The sequence below is a fragment of the Python bivittatus genome, unplaced genomic scaffold (genome assembly GCF_059951505.1).
Source record: "Python bivittatus isolate LINGU-HERP-01145 unplaced genomic scaffold, Pbiv_v1 ctg000850_np1212, whole genome shotgun sequence".
Lineage (NCBI taxonomy): Eukaryota > Metazoa > Chordata > Lepidosauria > Squamata > Pythonidae > Python > Python bivittatus.
The window spans coordinates 1,043,540-1,063,826 of NW_028277112.1; the positions used below are offsets into that span (position 1 = coordinate 1,043,540).

Sequence of the window (20,287 nt, forward strand, 5' to 3'; positions counted from 1 at the left end):
TTAAATTAAAAAAGAAAATGTTTGTAGGGCTGATAATCAACAGGAAGTTTCTCTCCTAGTCAAACTGTGCAGCCCTGCTGAAGGTACTTGAAGTAGTAATAACTGAATATTTGGACTTTTTCTCAAAAACTTCAAGTTTCAAAAGAGTGTACTAAACCCACAGATTAAATCAAGTGGTATTTAATTGTTCTTCAAAAAAAGTTAATTGCAAGACAAATCATGAAGAAAGTTCCCGAGAGATAAACACACAACCTAGTCAACAGTTAAAATTTTCAATTTCTGATAATTTTGAGGACGATTTTAAGCAGATACGTAACATTACAATCCAAATCAATGAAACTTTAAAATGCTTAATTGAGGTTGGTGTAAGCTAAATGTGTTGAAAAATCAGTTTTCCATTTGAGTTGGGCTTTAATACTTAATAAGAGTAAATTTACGCTACAGATATGCAAATGTTACAGTCAGCATTCTAAGAAAGAATGTTGGGAGTGCTGACATTTTGTTGAGATATTGGGACCTCCTCAGAGAAATGCAATTTCAGTGATTTCCTGTGGTTGGGGAGTGAGCGTTTTAAAGTCTATGTCAACAAATCCACAGTGCTCTTTCACACAAAGAAAAAGCAAAGTTATCATGTATATGCAGTCATATGCATGTTTACTCAGAAGAAAATCTCATTTGAGTTCAGTGTGGCTTATTCCCTAGTAAATACACATAGAATTGCAGCATTAGATTTCCACCCAGCATTTTTTTGCCTAGATAGCTTAGTGACTTCTATTTTTATTCCAGCAAGTTGTTATTTTGGCTCTTCAGTAATTAACAAAATATGCCACTGATGTCATCTAAGGATAACATAACTTCTTATAAGTATTCCGTTTCACATAAGGAAGAAAAGAAATACAGATTTTTTGTTTAAGTCTTATTTTGTCATTGTTGCTTTTATTTATTAAAATGAAGTTGAATTACCATTATGAAAACTTAGAGCAAATAGCTACAGTCAGAGCTAATCCTGGAATGTGCTGTGTTAGCTTAACCCCACAGCACTGACAATGCCCTTTAATACATCTATTATTCCAGACTTGGCTGCCTGCTCTTGAGTAATGCTCTTTAACTCTATGGTGGTAAATTCTGAATGAATTATCCAGACTGATCATCCCTGGATATGAGGTCATTAGTTTATCCATAGAAGATTCAAGCATAGAATAGACAACAATACAGAAACCTCTCTATTGTATCCAACAAAATACTCTGGGGTTAACAGGATAGCTTCCCCATCATACCTGTATCCCTTCACTTCTACAGCTTGTCCTATCAGTGGATGCTCTGCAGAGAAAATCAAGTCAGTTTCCTGCAACAAAATATTGATTTTTTTAAAAAATGACATTAAATCCTGATTTTTGTGAGATTTCATAGAGTAGTTTGCAGATTCAAATATGCATAAATACTGAGACCTTGGTGAGCTTCGCATTAAAAAACAGCACTTGCTACAACTTTGTATTAGAAAGTGAAAGAAGGAACAAAAGGATCCCATGGATTAAATGTACATAAAATTGAAACTATAGAATATGGCAGATGATGATGATGATGAAGATAATAATTTATTAAATTTATATACCACCTGACTCCCAGTAACTCTGCCGTTGCTATTTCTTTTATTTGGTGACTGGGGTCTGCAAGGAGCAGGGTGATGACATCATACAAATAGCAGAGTTAAGGTGCTTAAAGTTCATTTTTATTTGTGTATAACAAGTAAAAAGGCTAACATTCCCTTTTCCTTTGGTTTTCTTGCTAATCGCTGGGAAATTTTACCTCTGCAATATGGTTGTTTGTTAACGAATTTTGGAGTTGGAGTCCCAGATCATTTTGAAAAAAGGTTTGGGGCTACATGCAGCTGTGATCCAGGGGTTGGTTGTCTTTCTGGGAGCAGGTGTTCACGTATTCCACATCAGTGTATCCTTTGGGAAAAACTGATTAGTACATTTGGTGACAATCCTAAATTTGTATTTAAATAATGTGTTAAATGATCATGTTCAAAGAATCAAAGAAAGATGTATACTAATGGTGATTGTTTTTTTATAGTAATTTTATTAAACATTACAATTAAAAAGATAAAAACTAATACAAGCTAAAAAAAGAAAAAGAAAAAATAGGAAGTGCAGAAGATGTCTTCTTCCCATATCTCATCTGTTACCGATAAACAAATCCTTAAAACCTCGTTCAGTCTTGATCAGCAAAAGTCCATTAAGGGTTACCAGAAATAACAACATATTTATTTTGACATTTATCAAATAAACCAACTTTATATTCCTTCATTTTACTTTTAACAATCTTGATCTTTAATCCCTTCAAGTTATGTCCCAGAACTTGATTTCTTTACATTTTTTCTTTTTGCCTTCTCACAAAATTCTTCAAAACTTTAACAGGTCTCTTTTGTAAATCCAATATGGGAAAGTTGTCCAGGTCACTCTTTTGGTTTGTTATTTGTATATCCCTTTTAATTATTAAAACATCAGCCAGTGTCATATAATCTATAATGGCAGACACTCTTAACATTAATTTCTGGGTCCATTGCTCACAAATATCCCTCAGTATGTCCAATGTTAAAGTATTTTGCTCCATTCCATATTAATAAGTCAATTTTTTAAAATTTAAATTTAATTTAAATGTAACTGCTGTTCTCCTTTAATTGTAATCTTTAGTTCCTTCTGGTTCCCTCTAGTGTCCAACCTTCAAAGTCCCATCTTATCATATTTGTTTTTTTAAATTAAAAAGAACAGCATTTTCCCACAGGAAAGGTTCTTACAATTAATTTCAGAATCTTATTTCAAATCCATCTGGACCCTTAGTCCATTTACAACATTCAAAAGTCAACATTCTAATCGCCCTTTTGCTGTTTATTCCAAAAAAAGAATTTTTTTAAGTGCTTAAAGTTATATTTAAAACTTCCTTCACTAAGGATTGAAGGAAACTCACCCTGTGCTGTAAAAACTGTCATTCCAAAGGTTCTTATTAGCTAAAAAGCAGTTAACAAGCAATTTTCAAAAGTGATTAGGAAAGGAAGTGTGCAAACCCTGTGTCTATAAAGGTCCCGACCGCGGTATGGGCAGAGATAGTGTTCCCTTATCTCCCAGAGCTCTAAACCCACCAGAGGCCTCTGTCTTGTGGTCTCCTCATGAGAAGCAAATGTCTGCAGCATTTGTGGGTAATCCCAAGTCCTCTCTTTGTCTTCATTCCACTGCAGTCATTGGCTCTGTTCTCAGTGGAGCTGTATTCAGTTCACGATCACTTCCCTGGAAGTCCATATTCTAATGGTGATTGTAACCCACCAGAACAGTTGCTTGTGTGCTTTAGTTGTTTTAAAAAGCAGCTGAAAAGCTTTACTAACCAGTACTTAGTGACGTTTCAGAACCTTTTATAATGTCCACTTAAGATGTTTTCTTTAATCTGTAGTTTTACTATTATGTTAGCAGAGTTTCTGCCTATAAATTTTTGAAGTGACATAGACCTGACTTCAGCCAAATCAGACAGAAATGGACTATGGTTATCATGTCTGAATACAGGTTTATCAACTTTTAAATTTGTATCCATTTTCTTCTGACTTTACTTTCTAAGAAAACTGAATTTATCTAAACATTGTTCTGTGCAGTGAGGAGCTACGGAAGGAGGTTCGCCAGCTGAAACGTGAACTAATAAAGGCAAAGCAAAAGAAAGAAGAAAATCCCTCCAAAGTGAAAGAGAATCAGTTTGAAGGTAAAAGATGAAGCAAATCACTGCTTGCACTAGCGTTCTAGGAAATAGGATACCTTTCTTTATAAAGCCTGATGTTAAGATATCAAGAAATATTTTTTAACTTGGTCTCAGAAAAGCTAAGTCTGATGCTGATCTTCCCAACAGCTTATTCTATATGGGCTAGGTAAACTCTGTTTTTCCTCCCTAGAATTGCAAGTTTCAACAATCATATGTTAGCCCCCGGGGGGGGGGGGGTTCTGTACTCTTCAAATTAAGTAATGATAACTATCACAATGCCTTCAAATCTCTTAGGAGGCCATAACATTCTCATATAATGTGTGGCTCATGAAAAAGCTGCAGCAGCTTCTTCATTCTTTGCCATTTATTTTCTTTGATAGTTAAACTGATTCCCAACTTCAATTGTTTGAATATCTTGTGCTAATGTAACAGCAGAAGCCATCAAAATATTGGGTTTGTTACTCTTTTCTGTTTTTGTTGTTTTATAAAACTGCAGCCAAACAATCTGATTTCAAAAAAAGGAAGAAGCAACATTAAAAACCTCATAAATCTAATTTAAATGGCGAGGTTGTTGCTGGTGTTTTGAACCATCTCTTAAAAATGATGAATCTTGTGGCACATTAAAACTTAACAGATGTATGGTAAATACATTTTTGAGGGTCAGATCAGCAATTAGAAATATCCTAAGAAAGAAAGAAAACACATTTTGGCTTACTCTGGCTTCTTGTTAATCAGCAGCATGCTGGTACATATAGGTCCAATTGCTCCCACTTTGCTTGTTCCTTCATCCAGACAGATAAACCAAAAAACCATCTGTCAAAAATTCTGACATATAAAAAGAAAGTCAAAATTGCAAGCCAGCTTTATACTAGTTATTTACACGTTTACAAATTCTGGTCTGTTGGAGCAAAAATATGGATCTGGGTATTATGGTAATAATTATAATAATCTGCTTTGTTTTTCTTTTCACTCAAACAAAATCAAGAAGGGATCTTGTTTGACTGAAAAGAAAAACAAAGCAGATAAGAATGGGCTGCATGCTTGTTCACAGTAAGCCTGAGAAAGCCATTATATCTTGTTACTATAGTTATATGCCTAATGTATAGACATTATACAAGTAAGTAGTGAAAACTAGTGATCTTGTGCTATGGGAAGCCAAGAAAAGGGGTATTCCAGCAAATGTAGATGGAGACGTTGTTGTTGTGTTCAGTCATTAAGTCGTGTCCGATTCTTTGTGACCCCGTGAACCATATCGCACCAGGCCTTCCTGTCCTTCACTGCCTCCCTGAGTTTGCTCAGTTTCATGCTCATTGCTTCAGTGATGCTATCTAACCATCTCATCCTCTGCTGTCCCCTTCTCCTTTTGCCTTCAATCTTTCCCAGTATCAGATGGAGACTGTAGTACCCACCAAATCCAGTGGAAATGGGTAAATGAAAAAGATAGAAACAAGTCTATGACTTGAATTCTTAAGAAGCTAAAATGGGAAATTTCTGGCAGCCGTTGGAAGAGAATGCCAAAAAACACCATATTGGAGTTTAAGCAAGACAAATGCAGAAGGTTTAGCAGAGTCATTGGTGGTTCCAGGGTTCATGAAGGATATTTCCCCAGTTACTTTGGCAGTTCAGCTGAACTATCTGTTAACACTGGGCACAAATTCAACAGCACAGCCTTTTCCATTTATGTACAGTAGTGAGGATATACTTGTTTTATTTTGTTTTTTCTTCCTGTAATGGCTTGCCATAAATTAGTCTGAATTACTTTGTTGACCTGGTTGATCCAAGATATGGTAGATTTATTTGTTTGCTTATAAACCCCTCTAAATTATATTTCTAAGTCATTCCTTTGTGCCTTTGAATGTAAGTGTTTGATTCAAATTAGCGTCCAATAAAGCTGAATCCTGTACAAATGAAGATTTAGACATATGTTCTAATCTTTAGAGATTAGGTATCAGTTCCCTTTTGTGGTGCATTATCAAAACAATATCTCTGTTGTGAATTGCCAAAATGTAGGGTAGAAAAAGCAACTTGAGCTTTGGGAATAAAGAGAAAGACTAAAAACAGTGGTTATTTGAGGTATGTTTCAGGCAATCTGAAGATCATATTCAATTATTTAGAAGTTTCTAAGAGCAGTCTTAAGAGAGAATGAAGTCAATGACTTTTCTATAATAATGTGTAAAAATGGAAGGGCCTGTTTAAGGGTACTTTTATTTTAAAAATGGAAATGAAATACAATTTTATGTCTAAAATTAAAGCCAAAAGGGATTACCTATTCCATGTATTATGATGTGTATATATGTATTCTCTCCAAGTATTGTCAAAGTGTATTGACCATGTGAAAATGTGGAACATAAACACTTTGGTCCTTCTTCCTCATTCACCCAAATATTGTATTATGCTTTTTTGAGAACTTTGAATGCATCTTTGCTAGCAGAAGAATGCTGAACAAAGTGGGGAATGGATGGACCCTACCAAATTAGGATATATAGAGACAGAGATAAAACACTGTGGCAAAATGGTTTGTTTCAGGCTAGAATTGAAGAGACACAGGTTTAAATCCCTCTTCATCTATGAAATTTACAAGATGTCTTTGAGTCAATTACTTTCTTTCAGCCCTACATCTTAGCTAAGATGTGTTTGGGAAAGACAGTGAGGAGAAAGTAAAATGGGGCAGGAGAAAATTATTAGCCAGTCTGGACTCCTTCAAGGAAGATTGGAATAAACATGCAATAATTTGATCTAAGAAAAATGTTACCAAAATTCTAGAAAGATTTTGGAGTAAGTTTTTGTAGACACTCAGCTTAGCAAGGCGTTCTTTCTAGAGGTCTTGGGTTATCAGTGGCTCTGGCTTGCTGCCATTGTGGTTAGGAAGCTTTCTTGTTGGACTATCTGCTGGTCTGATTGACACAATTCCCTCCTTTGACAATTTCTATTCAACATCTCTTAAATTAACATTTTTCATAACCTGCTGTATGCTGGAATAGATAAATATATTTATATAAATCTTAGCAGTATCTTACTTTTGCCCTCTATGTTTCATCCTCTTTCCATACATTTAATTTGAAACATTCTACTTTTAATTTCTTTAACTTCTGGATTTTCCTTTTGTTTTGATCTAATTGTATTGGACACTATTGTCCCATCCTGTACTTGATATTTTGATCTTTGACTGCAAATAAATTTTAATTTAATATATTTAATGAAATAAATAAATAAACATATGGGTTGCTTTGTAGCTGTAGACATCAGGCTAATCAAATTCAGATATATTAGGACTTGGAACTGCCAGTCAGAGCTTGTTTTTAAAATTAAATTGTAGAAACAAAATATGAGCAGAACTATCTATGTTTGAATATTCTTTGATTAGCATTTTCAATTACTCTGTCTTACTATATTGTGTCCATGAAAGGGATAGACTGCTGTCTGGGGCAATTTATAGAAAGACAAAGATAGAGGTGCTGTGTCTTTTGGAGATCATCAAAGATAGGTGACAAAGCAGAAGAGGTGCTGCAACAAACTTATTAATACCAAAAAAAAAAAGCTGCCCCTTTCTGTCTTATGTTATACTTGTTTGTACTGTTGGGTCCTGGCCACTTTCCCCAGTTTGTATCAAAATCAGGACTGACTTGTTTCTCCAAACACATGTCCCCTGAAACCTGGCTAGAATTAGGGAATGGATTACAACAAAACACTGCAAGATGCAGTTTTATGTTCTCCATACTCATATTATTTATGAGAATGTTCAAATGCTACCTTTAACCAGAACAAAACATTCAGAATGCTATTTGTTGGCTGCAAGATATGCGCTTATTCGTAGAATGGATTACGAGCTATATTGCTGTGATTGAGTTATAAAAATGATAGTTATCTGGATGCAAGTCTGCTCTCAAGCCAAAGAATAACTGAAATGCTGGGTCATTATTTTACAGTTTCCTTCCTCAAGCTCTCTTTTTATGGTACAACCATTCTCCCGGTTTAAATGTGCCAATTTGTACATGAAGATCTGTGCAGTTGCACAACCATCTACAAATATTTTAATATAATTAGATGGCTTTCCAACCATATAGTTTTACTGGTGTACATTCTGATACATTATCTAAGTTTTGGCCTATTGATTTTGAGTTTTATGAGTCTCTTGACCTCAAAGCTACTGTTACATACTTTAAAACTAAGTATAATGGTATTTTTTCCCAACAATCATATTGTGTATTATTTCCTTGTTTTAAAGAAAGAAAATACCCTTGGGCCAGCAATAATTTCACATTCTCTTTGTAGAAAAGAGTTGGCACTGTTTCACTACTTGTCAACGCTGTCCCATTAAATTATTACAGAATAGGATGTATATGTGAGGAAAACAAGTGCTGGGGGCAGATCAGAATCTGCCTATTAGATGCCATCATACATGTTCTTACCACTACTTTGTTACCAGATTTGGCCCACCTTAATCCCATCAACAATGGCCTTCCTGTGAAGTGTGTGTGTGTGTGTGTGTTACATAGAACAGTGTTGCATTCTTGCCCATTAGATCAGGAAGAAATATTGTAAAAAATGGTTTTAATTGTCTTAGGAAGTACAAATATTTTAAAAACCTCTCCCAGGAAGACTATTCATTTTGATTTACGCTACAAGACAAGGACATTCTTAGTGGTGACACCCTTCTTTTTTAAAACTTCTTAAGAAGATTTGCCAAGTTTGCTCACTCACCATTCCTTGTACATTGGACAAGCTTTTGGTAAATCGTTGCAGTTGTTTTTTCCTTTCACTTGTTTATTATATTATTCTTTTCTCTTTTTTCCATTAAATCAAAACTCTTTTAATTTGGAAACTATTTCAATATTGTATTTAAATTGCATATTCTTCCTATATGTGGTAAATTCAGATGGTAATGACTGGCCCATGTTCCTACTCACTGAAAAGGTATTTGAATACAATCTCTACTCCAAATCTGACACTCTATCCATTACAACCTACTGGTTGTATTCATCAGCTATATTCATAAAAAATATGAAAATGTTAGAATGATGAAAAATACTCCTAGTAGCATCTTTTATATTGTTTTGTTATCTTAGCAAATATGCCTGCTTATATACAATAATATCAAAGCAAACTCCACTAAACTGTAGGTGTTAGTCATTATGCTAAATAAGTCGTTACTATAACTGTCCATTCTCCCTTTTGGAGCCCTTTGACTTTCCTGACACAGAGAAGATTCCTTCTATCATTCTTTCTTTTTTCTCATTCTCTACATCAGAAAAGGAAATAGTGGCCTTACAGATAAATTAGAATTCTCTGAACATGAGAAGTTAAATGTTTTAAAATGCAGAAGGCTTCAGTGGTAGGTCATCACCATTTGACACCCTTCTTTATTTAAAATACTCTTGATCCTTGTTTCTATTCTGCTAGCCCCTCATCTCCACAATGTTTCTATGAAATGAAGGGAAGGATTAGACCCAGGGATCAGCAAGCACTTTAATTAATTTGATTTTGCTGATAAGGTTTGCCTGAAAGACCTGTTGGAAATCTGATCCAGCAGGGAGATGTTTATATAGTAAATAACAATAAAACTGAAAAAAGTTAACCAAGAACTAAAAGCAATTGAAACTAATATTTGATTGAGGAAAGGTACAATATGATAAATGAATTTGGAGTGTTCTGAATAGAGAATTATGTTGAAAAATATTAAAGCTTTATTATCATTATTGTAGGAATATTGATAATATTCCTCCATAATATTCACTGATGCCCTGGTCACCTCCTGCATGGATTACTGTAATGCTACCTGTAATATGAAAAATACATAAATAACAAATAGTTCAAAAGAAAAATGAGCATCTTGAAGTCTTCTTTTCAAGTAAAAAGCAGTTATATGCTTCTAAAGATAGTCATCAGAAATGTGTTAGTAGTAACTTTATATATGCAGTCAGTACTGTAACTAGTAGTCATAGTTGTAAATTTGTTTATCATGCACCTATAATTAATTAACAGCTTCAAGGGAACCCAAGAAAAAGAACATTTTTGTAAAAAATCAAGATTCTGGTAGCACCTTTTCTGACTAATAATTTTTATTAAGGCATAAACTGTCATGAGCTGCAGTTCATATCATCAGGTGCATATAGTGAAGTAGGATTTAAATTAGGATGAGGCGGGAGGAAGGAAGGGGAAGGTTGATCATGCAGGGTCTGTAGTAGGGGGTCCTGGGCAGTTGAAATGCTCTGATATTAGTTATCCTTATCTTTTTGAGTCAGCAGACAAAATCAACATCTTTTTTTCTTGTTCTCCAGATCTAATTGCCTCTAGTAGTGCAACAGATCTGGGTGATCTCTGAGCTCACCAGTATTAGCCAATATTTTAATCCTATAATTTCTCCTCGGCTTCTCCCCACAATGGTTGCAACTTGATCTACAGGGGGCTGCCTTTATAGTTACCCTGAAAGTTAGAAGTGATTCAGAATGCAGTAGTCAGGTTGCAAGTGGGAAACCTTCTTTAGACCAGGACCTCTTTAAAGGGAGCCAGGACCATTCTGACCATCAAACTTCCTGACCCAACTTTTCTGCATGAAGGAGCCAGGAGAAGCAAAGATCAAAAATACAGATTGAAGTTCATACTGCAGAACACACTGTCAACTTCATCAGAGTGCACCAGCTGAAGCTTCTGGATGGGCAGCCCCATGTACAGCGCATTACAGTAATCCATGCAGGGGGTGACTTTTATACTTTTAATATTACAAATTTTAATATTACAAATATTACAAAGTTGCACACGTTCTATATATTTCTGAAGCAGTACAAGTTTCAAAAATAGTTCAGAAGTGGTGCTTCAAAATTTGCATGAGCACAGCACCTCTCTGTTATTCATTACGGCAGCTTTTTTTTTCCTCAGGCATCCGTGCAAGTTTGAAAAATGATGCCACTGCTTTAAGGATCCAACTCTGAATGCAAGTTTTAAAGCAGCTGCATCTTTTCTCTAGTTCATCTGAAAAGAGATGGACAGCTGCATTTAGCAGAAAAGAAGTGGTTTGATTGTGTGAATTCTGAAGCACCTGTTTTGAATCACTTTCAAATTAGGCGCATACCTAATACATATATCCATAGATACAAGTGGCCATTCTTTAATAAACTTATACAAAAATATTGAAATAGTGAACCCAAGGTTCAACACATGTTTAATCCGTCATACACATTTGGTCTTCTGCTTCATAGTTCATAGTTTCTAAACTTTTGCAGAAGTTCAGATGGAGTGTCACCAGACCAATGGAAGCACAAGTGCTAGCAGTTTTTAAATGTTCTTGACACCTTTTTTGTATTAGGAGGAGGAAATGTGCTTCTCCTTGTTGCAGTGATTTGTGGCTTTCTCAGGTAAAATGACAGGATAAAACAAGAAAGCTCTCAATAATTATTACTGAGCATTAGATTAACAGCCACTTATAACTGCTGAAAAGGCAGGGCCTGAAGGCAGCATCATTCAACATCCTGTAGGGCTAGTCTTGGGCATTAAATAAAAGAGTAATTTAGATTGAGATAAAGTATTGCTGAAAGCTAGAAACCCCATCTTGTAGCTAAAGGAAGCATTTGTTTCTTATCCGCATAATCTCTTGATCTAGTACCAGTTTTAATGTATTGAATACTGAATCGTGATTTCCTCTTAGGTACTTATCACCCTTCTTAAATTAATTGCATTATGTTGCATTTGCATTTTTTCTTCCTGTTTTTTTTTTAAATTATTTTGTTCCTGTATATTATTGACCAATTACCTATGGAGAGCACTGGGTTAGGGAACATTATCTTAAATATAATCATCACTCAGGAGATTCATTGAACATTTAATTTGACATCTATACATATTATTTCATTGATTTTGAATGTCCTAATAGTATCTAGCTGACAGACCATCATGAAACCCTTGTCATGATCTTTTCTTGTTTAGCAACTCCTAATTCCAATTTGGTAATTCCCACTAAATGGGTGGAGAAGGGAAGCATTCTACCTGCTGTTCAGAAATTATTGTTTGAGAAAAAAATATGTAGACTATTTTCTCTGATTATTCAAAACAACATATATTTAAGAAAGAAAAAAATTATAATTGAGCTAAAACAGCAAGAACAGTTTCGTAACACAGCAAACAAATAATTCATTGAAACATTTGTCAATACATCTTTAAATAAAAGTGCTTTTAGTCCTCATGAAAAGTTGGCAAGTAGAGCATATACTGGAGTAGATGATGGACTCTGAAATCTTCATAACTGGAATCTATTTCAATTTGGATTCAGGCCTGTTTTAGGATAAAAACACATTTGGAAGCAAAAGTTAGCCTGTTAGTTCAACACCATTGACTGACTAGCTATACTGGAGTTTTTCTGTAGTGCCTAGCTGACTAGAGTTGGGGTGATTCTTAGTTACAGAAGGTATTATTGTACCAGGCTGGTAGCATTGGAAGATTTTACAATGCTTCATAGTCTGGCTGCTCTGGGAGCAGTTTTAAAGGCAAAATAGATGTCTTAAGCTTCTGCAAGTCTTAAGCCATGATTTATTTTCTTAGTAACCCTCCAACTCAAAGGGCAGAAAATGTTGATCCTGCCTACATCGGTATGTTATGGCATCACTAGTCATGTTACATAGTCCAATAACATATATTTGCTCCATTCCACCAGGTATGTCTATGTGTATATTCCTATCTTGAAGAAAAATTATGAATGTAAAGCTGATGTGGGAATTTTAGGCTGGTTTATTAGCTGAAGTTGTACTGCAGAGCTCAAGTCAGAAAATCTATAGCACAGCTTGGCTGTTTGGTGACGTTTTGATAAATATATCTAATCTTCCAGTCTCCCTTTACTCTTAAGCAGCTAGTGTTTGTCTAGGTGGGACTACAGGTTCACAACTAAGTTAAGCCAAAGTACCAGATTGGGGTTACATAACTGGATACTTGTGCAGTACTTACAACCTAAGATTAATTTGCACAAAGCATTACAGTATCACTATTGTTTTAAATCCAAATGCAAATTACAGTAAATCCATTTCCCCTTATAATATATAAATATAAAGACATACAGTATGTAGATATCTATAACTATATCTTCACAGCACTATCCACTCAATATTGAGTAAAGGCTAGTTACTTTTATTTTGATGTAATGATAGTTGAGTGATTCTAGATGTTCTAAGTCAATACTGGCTGTCTTTCTCTTCCTGTAATAATTTATCACAGGAAAAGATGACACTGTTTACCAGTCATTTGGTAATTGTGTGGGATTTTAATTTGTCAAATGGGAGTCTTCTGAATAAACATGCATAAGTTTGCACTAAGAAGTGTGTGTAAAATGTCTAATGTAAACTTAAGTATCACAATTATCCTTGAACAAAATATATGTTTTCTTTGGTTTCTAAATGGAAAAGAAGAGGCTGCTCCAAACAGTATTGTTGCAGAATATCTTGAAGAAAAGAAGAAATATGAACAGTTGAGAAAGCAACAGCCAAAGAAAGGAACTTCTCGTGAAGATCAAGTAAGTACCATATTTACTCAAAAGGAAGAAAGAGTTGGATTTAAGATAATCTTCCCTCTGCAAAAAAAGATCAGACAGAACCAGATAATCTGTCTCCATTACTACATTCACAGCAATATCTAAGACAAATCTGTTATTTTAAATTATGGCGGAAAGAAAGAGAGGGGTTTAGTTTTCCATTCATGTAATTCAGCAGCCTAGAAATTTCATCTTTTTCTTTTACTGTTTAATTTATGTGCTGAATGCTTAGCTTGATTTTAAAGCACATTGAAAATTTATGGTCTTCAAACACCTTTGGAGGTAGAATGCTGGAATTATTCTTTATACTCTTTGTACAGTATTCTGTACTTTCACAGAGCAATATTCCAAACTTGTTTTACAGCTAGATGAAAGTTTTAGTAAGAAGTCTGCCCTCTTTGAATGCACACTCTAATGATTGTGGTTCATACTTTTCTGTTCAGTTCCTTCTCTTTGGATGTGTTTTATTTGTGGTGACAAATTACCTTTCAGTAACAGACACAGTCACTATCAACTCTGCCTCTCTAAGGGGCACCCGCTGAATACATGAGGCCTTGCTAGCAACATTTCAGTATGCAAATGTATGAAAACTACTTACCTCAATTACAATTACACTTTGAGAGTGGGGTCCCATAAACTTTGCAACTTACTTATACCTGATTCAGTCCATGCTGCTGTTTATAGAGGAGAACATTTCATCAGACTGAAGGGCCGTTGACAAACCTCTCTGTTCTGCCCATAAGTCCAGCCTCCATGATAGGTCCATGGATAGTCTGCAACAACCACGGAATACTCTGCAGCTTTTCTGAAAGGAGTTTCTGTACTATGGTGAGCAGTTGCAGCTGTACACAGTAGTTAAATCTTACATATTGGATGTTTGTACATTTACAAATGGTTGTGCTTGGCTGCCTTGTCACCAGGTGGCATCTGCATTTCCTTTAAATTACTGATTTTTGCACATCTATATTTATATCTACACAAATATCACCAAGAAAACAAGATGCTATTTATTTTGTTTTTTTTATCATTATCATTATTTTGTCATTATTTGTTATTTAGCTGACATGCCAGCCAAGTAGGAAGGCAGGGATTTCTCAGTGGGGGGATCAGCAATGTCATACTAAAATCAATCTGCCAGTGCTATTCATCTTTCCTGACAATATGTGGCCACAGAGTATTTTAGAGAATTGCAGTGAATAGGCTCATCACCATCAGTAACTGAATGCATTGACTGGATGAAATGATTATTCACTTTGGAATGTAATCTGCAAAACGCAGGTGTTCTCTAGCACACAGTTCAATGGGCAAATAATTCTGGGAGAAAATCAGTTGTAATAAATGAACATTCCTATACCTGCAGATGCACAGAGACATATCCTAAGGTATAGCTTATGCGTTATTACATGTATTCAAAATCTTCAGTTCTACAGAGATTTGCACACTGATCATTTTCCAATTATAAAAGGTGGATATCTGTATGGCCAGTGAAGAGCTAGAACATTCACTGGAATTATAGTCATTGAAGAATTAATAGATAAAAAATTATTTGACAAAATAAACACATTAAATAGGTACAGTTCAGATTTTTTTCACAATATACAACACTTCACAACTTCCATACTGTGAACACAGAAACTGTGTAAGGCACAGTGAATTAGGCATGTGTTAAGTACCATATTTTAATTCCAGACATTGGCGTTACTGGATCGATTCAAATCAAAGCTAAACCAAGCAATAGCAGAAACTCCTGAAAATGAAAATGAAGTACCTGAACCTGAAGTGGAGAATGATGAAGGATGGTGAGAAACTTTTGAGTTCAGAATAACTTTGGGTAGGAAATACAGAATAGAAAATATTTTCAAAATCTGTACCTTCAGGATGTTTTAGTTTTCTCCTCCCATAATTCCTAACTTAATTGTAGTTTGTTTTATGCAAGGATGGTTTTCCTTAACCAAGATCACTGAGGGGTAGATTACAACTCTGCCTCCACTCTCAATAAGCCTTATTAAGATCGCCATTTCCTTACTACAGTTCCTTAACATTGTAGAAAAAACTAACTTTCCTGCATCAGGACTAGTGAAGTTGATAAGCAAGATTAAACTTCTGTACCCTAATTGTTACAATCTTAATCACAAGAGTTGGGTGATGGGGTTAAAATCTATCCTCTCCCAGTAATCCATCCACTTGCATGGTCCCAGTGGACTCCACTAGAAACTGGGAGACCAGGAATTCTAGTTCTGCCTTAGGCATAAAGCCAGCTGGGTGACCTTGGGCCAGTCCATCTCTCTCAGCCCTGGGACAAAAGCAATGGCAACCCACTTCTGAAAATGTTGCCAAGAAAGCAGGAGTCAAGGCTAGTGTGCACACGCACACACACACACAAAAAGCACCACCACCACCAATGCTCCCTCCCACCTCCAAAAAAAGGTAAATTGTGTGTATGTATCAGGCCATGGTTTATTTTCAAGAATATAGTAAGCCTAAAACAAGACAGGAAATCTTTTTCTGTTTGAGAGATACACTGTATTATAGGAAATATTGTGGGAGTTGGGAGTGCTTCCCATCAGTGAGTGAGAATTTTGCTTTTTACACTGTTTCTTTCTTTTAAAAAACCCTAATAACTCTCCCCTCACACACACATTCACACAGCATCCATTTAATCAATTTCCCCCCTTTTTTTGCTCCACCCTAGTGACCACTGCTGATTTCTAAGCCAGGGGAGGAATATTCCAGTGCACAAGAGGAAGAAAAAAACAGGCAAAGCAAAGTTTCTTACCAAGGGCCCGTTTGTTTAGCACCATACTGATCCTAGGGCTTAATCAGAGTTAGCCTACTGCTGAGAGTGTGCATACAAACTAAAAAGATAATTCAAGTTCATTTTGAATACACTAGATTAAGTGGCTTCAGGATTGTGTCTTTCAGAATTTCAGTAACCTAAAAATTATAACAAGCATGAAGAATCTTTTGGTTGAGAGATTGGTTTGGGAATAACAAAATATTTTTGGATTCAGATTGCTTTTTTCCCTCTTCAGTGCCCTTACTAGGTTGAGTGGCTGGATCCAATTGTGGCAACTTTGAAGGAATTTTTAGTGTAGACTTCCAACCCACTCCTCAAAAAATACAGCAGTGTGCTTTGAGATGATTTATTGAAAATATGTGTCTGTGTCTATGTGTGTGTGTGTGTGATATGCATAAATTATATGACTGTAGACCATTTCGTAGGGTATGGTTGCTGCTTTTATGGAAAGTGAAACCCAGCCAGCAGGCCGTGCACAACTGTCAGGGTATGTTATCTGAAATAAAATGATTGCCTGTAAGACATTCTTTTGTGTCCACATGAGTGGCCACACATTGAGGTATAATTTTCATTTTCTGTCAAGATAGAAGCCATTACCAATTTGTTATATTTTCTTTTATTTGGCAATCTTTTCCCTCTGCATTTTTGGCTGAATTGTCCTGTTGGCATGGAATACAGCAGACATTTGGGTACTTTTCAGACGTATTTTACTTCTCTGTGCAAAAACATTTTTTTAAAATTACAACTCTACTGTAAACAGTGTGTATGGTGTTTGATAATTACTACCAGACATTACTGTTTTACAAGGCATTTGAGGAAGCATTGTTAAAAGATCTAACGCATGTTTGATAGGGTAGAGTTTCATTCTAAAGCTTCAGAACCCTTATTGGGACATACCTCTGTCATCTGAAACTCAGCAGCACTTCTGTCTGCTTCATGGTACTCTTGCCTCCACATAACCGAGCTATACAATGTAAAATGTATATAAAACACAGGTCATAAATGCCAATGTGACATTTGCAGGGCTGTTGATGGAGCCCTGTGAAAACCTGTATAACCCTCTGCTCCATGACACATCTGGCTTTGGCGCAGCAATGACATTTACCACATTTACTCATCATTTCTTGGCAGTGGCGGACATTGAGGTGTCCAGTGCTGATAAATGTAACAGCAGCTAGTTTCATGACCATTATTAACAAGGTGCTCCTGACACCTTCAGGTTTCATTCATTTTTTTATGTTTACAGCTTCAGTCATCCTACTTTAACATATCAAGTTGCTTGATTTCTCAAAGAACTTTTAATGAAGGCATTTGTTCATTAGCTGTTGCACAGCACGTTTCATGAAGGAGTGCTGATTTCATTGCATACATATATGTGTGTCATAGATGTCAGTGGTACAAGATGCAGAGATAGAAAGGGCGCAAGACTAAACTTCTGCTTTCTGCTTCATATTTGCTTTCTCTTAATAGTGGAAAGGCTAGAGCTATTTCTTTCCTCTTTAGGAAAAGCCTGTTACCATTATGAAATGCTGTGCATGTTGCAAGCTCTGTCCCTTGGTGATGTCCAACACAAGGGACCTGAATTTATACAGCTAAGCTCTGCCTCAGTGTTCAGAGTTCCTTAATTCATTCTGTGGGATCAAGTCCCAACCCAGCAATACCATTAACAGGAGACAAGATCTCCATTCCAGATATTGGTGTTATCTGTTAACAGGAGCGAAGATTTAGCTTTCCAACAGTCTCCATAAGCACACTTTACCAAAAAGTCCTGCACTTGATAATACCACTGTTAACCATGCCAAGGTATATCTCAGTATCAGCCCTACAGGGTAGGCCAAGACAGGAAATAGACTTTATAAGAAATACTGGAACCCTAAGGATATAGGCTATAGCAGTGTTTCTCAACCGTGGCAGCCTGAAGATGTGTGGACTTCATCTCCCAGAATTCCCCAGCCAGCATGTTGAAGTCCATACTTTGTAAAGATGCCAAGGCTGAGAAACACTGCTATATTAACAGAACCTTGGAAGCCTGACAGGGTTTTCCCTCCCTCCCTCTTATACCAAAAGGAAAGAGAGAGTTAAAATGGACTCAGTTTAGGTTTCTTTCTAACGTAGTCTCCTTCTTCCAAGCTTAAATCATGTTTTACTAACTGTGGCATTCCTTCTCCAAGGTTCTCTATACCCAGCTTGTACCAACAGTGATCTCAGAAGGAAGATGGAACACACATCCAAGTACATCCATGCCTTTCACTATTATCACATAGGTTGCACACATTCATAATGCTAAATCAGGATTTTTAGCCATGTTCGTTGAACAAACCATAAAAGTTTGATTTGTTCACAATGCTAAGGCATTATAGGCGAGTTCACACATCACAATAAGCCAAAATGAAGCCACATTTTGGCTTAGTTTACTGTATGAACCCAGTCATTGTGCACATGTGTATGTGAGAATGAGAGACAGAGAGTGGGGAAGGGGGAGATCTGTGTGCACATGTACGCATGTCCGTTTTCACATCAAATCAGACTTGCTGGGACAAAAAGACACGCCTTAGTGGCTGCATATTTCTGCTTCTGCTTTTGACTATGTTTAGCAGAGCCGTATAAATGTAAAGAGTTTGGAAATTCCAGAAATCAGAAAGATCCAGATTTAACATATTCCAGATTGGCAAAATAAGCTGCGCAATGGCTAGTATATGGAATGAAAATGTATATTTTAAAAATGATGCAAAGGAAGATATATTTGTTAACCTAAAATATGCTGATCTACTAGCTTGAGACTCATTACATGAAGAGGATAGGGAGGTTTTTTAAAGGCACAATATATGAAACAAGAATGTCATGCAGCAGGAGATAGATACTAGTTTTTCTTCTTTCTCCATTATAGGGAGAGAGTCCACCTTTCATGCAGCACATTTTCACCCCAATTTGGCAGCTTCATGCAATTGATTTAGTTCTTGTCTGGTAGATGATTGAATATTTTTGATTATGAGGGTTTAATTTTCTGTTTGGATCCAGATTAAGCTCGTTTGAGAGACTGTTATATAAACATATTCCACTCTGGAAGTGATTAAGCCAGGAGTTATAAAACCATGCACAACTTGATATTTAAAAGCATTTTCTGGCTTTTTTCATAGTGCATAGCATCAAGTTGTTCAAATATCTGCATTCCAAACTTAGATGTGCTTGATTGTTGAACATATCCTAAATCATTTACATGCTAAACAACCTGCTGCTGATTAGAATAAAATTTTCCAGGGGTCCATAAATGCTCTTATAAGTATGAAGTAAACTTTTAAAAGTTGGCTTGATTTAATATTGTCAACTCTGATAGTAACTTAGAGTGACAAACAAAGAGTTTTATTTCTCACCCAGATCTTCAAAACATAAGGCATAATTTGCAATAAAATAATTGGCTCCATTACTCAAGCAATTAGTATATTGACAATTTTCATTTTGATCTGACTTGGCATACAAGCATCACAAAATAAGCTCTTAATTTCATAAGAATTTGACAACCCTAGAATCCAAGAATCACCCAGAATCTACAATCTACAATCTGATCCTTTCTTATGTGGTATACCACAGTAAATCTAGTAATCAAACAATGTCTCCCAAATCAATTTACTCAAAATGGAAGAATTTCTCAGTTTTAGGGACCAAATATAGTGGTGGGCCCAATAAGAAGCTGAATAATCTGTTGTCTCAAATTGTATCACCTAACATTGCTCCAAAATGCCTCCTTCAGGCCCAAGGGGTAGAAAAAGAGCCAGATTAGCCACCATGATTTTCAAGGAAGTACATTTAATGTGCACAGGCAGCTATGTGAGAAAACACAGTTTAATCTTTGCAGATTCCCTTGCTGGTTCCCTGGCCTCCCTTATATAATGTATAAGCTGCACTAGTGTCCAGGAAGGTTCAGTAAGTCCAACTGATAGTTGTATTGCTTGCTCTCACATCATTCCAGCAGTGATGAATTTGGCACAGAGAAGTGCTGCCCTTCCCCCCAAAAATACTACAGCTTCCTCAATTACCTTTGAGACCAGCCACAAGTAAAAATATAGCACCAAAGCTATTACAACAGTGCCTATGTATTAAATTTATATATACTGCAATCATGAGACTCTTCACAGTTTATAGTAATTAAGCATACAGAATAAAATATCCACTATAGGAGTAAAATAACATAAAATGGAATTCAAAACATAAAACTATAAATAAAAAACAAGACATCC

The 20,287-nt window shown here is 35.8% G+C and overlaps 1 protein-coding gene across 2 annotated transcripts in view; it reads left to right on the plus strand.

Moving 5' to 3' along the window:
- The window catches only part of CWC27 (CWC27 spliceosome associated cyclophilin), a 109,711-nt gene that overhangs the window by 71,089 nt on the left and 18,335 nt on the right, over nucleotides 1–20,287 (plus strand). Inside the window, exons 11-13 of one of the 2 annotated variants that reach the window (XM_025163332.2) lie at nucleotides 3,644–3,747; nucleotides 13,134–13,237; nucleotides 14,945–15,054. In XM_025163332.2, the coding sequence (XP_025019100.1) occupies nucleotides 3,644–3,747; nucleotides 13,134–13,237; nucleotides 14,945–15,054 (318 nt within the window). Of the gene's footprint in view, nucleotides 1–3,643; nucleotides 3,748–13,130; nucleotides 13,238–14,944; nucleotides 15,055–20,287 lie in introns of both variants that reach the window. The other variant, XM_007420121.4, reaches the window with a different exon arrangement.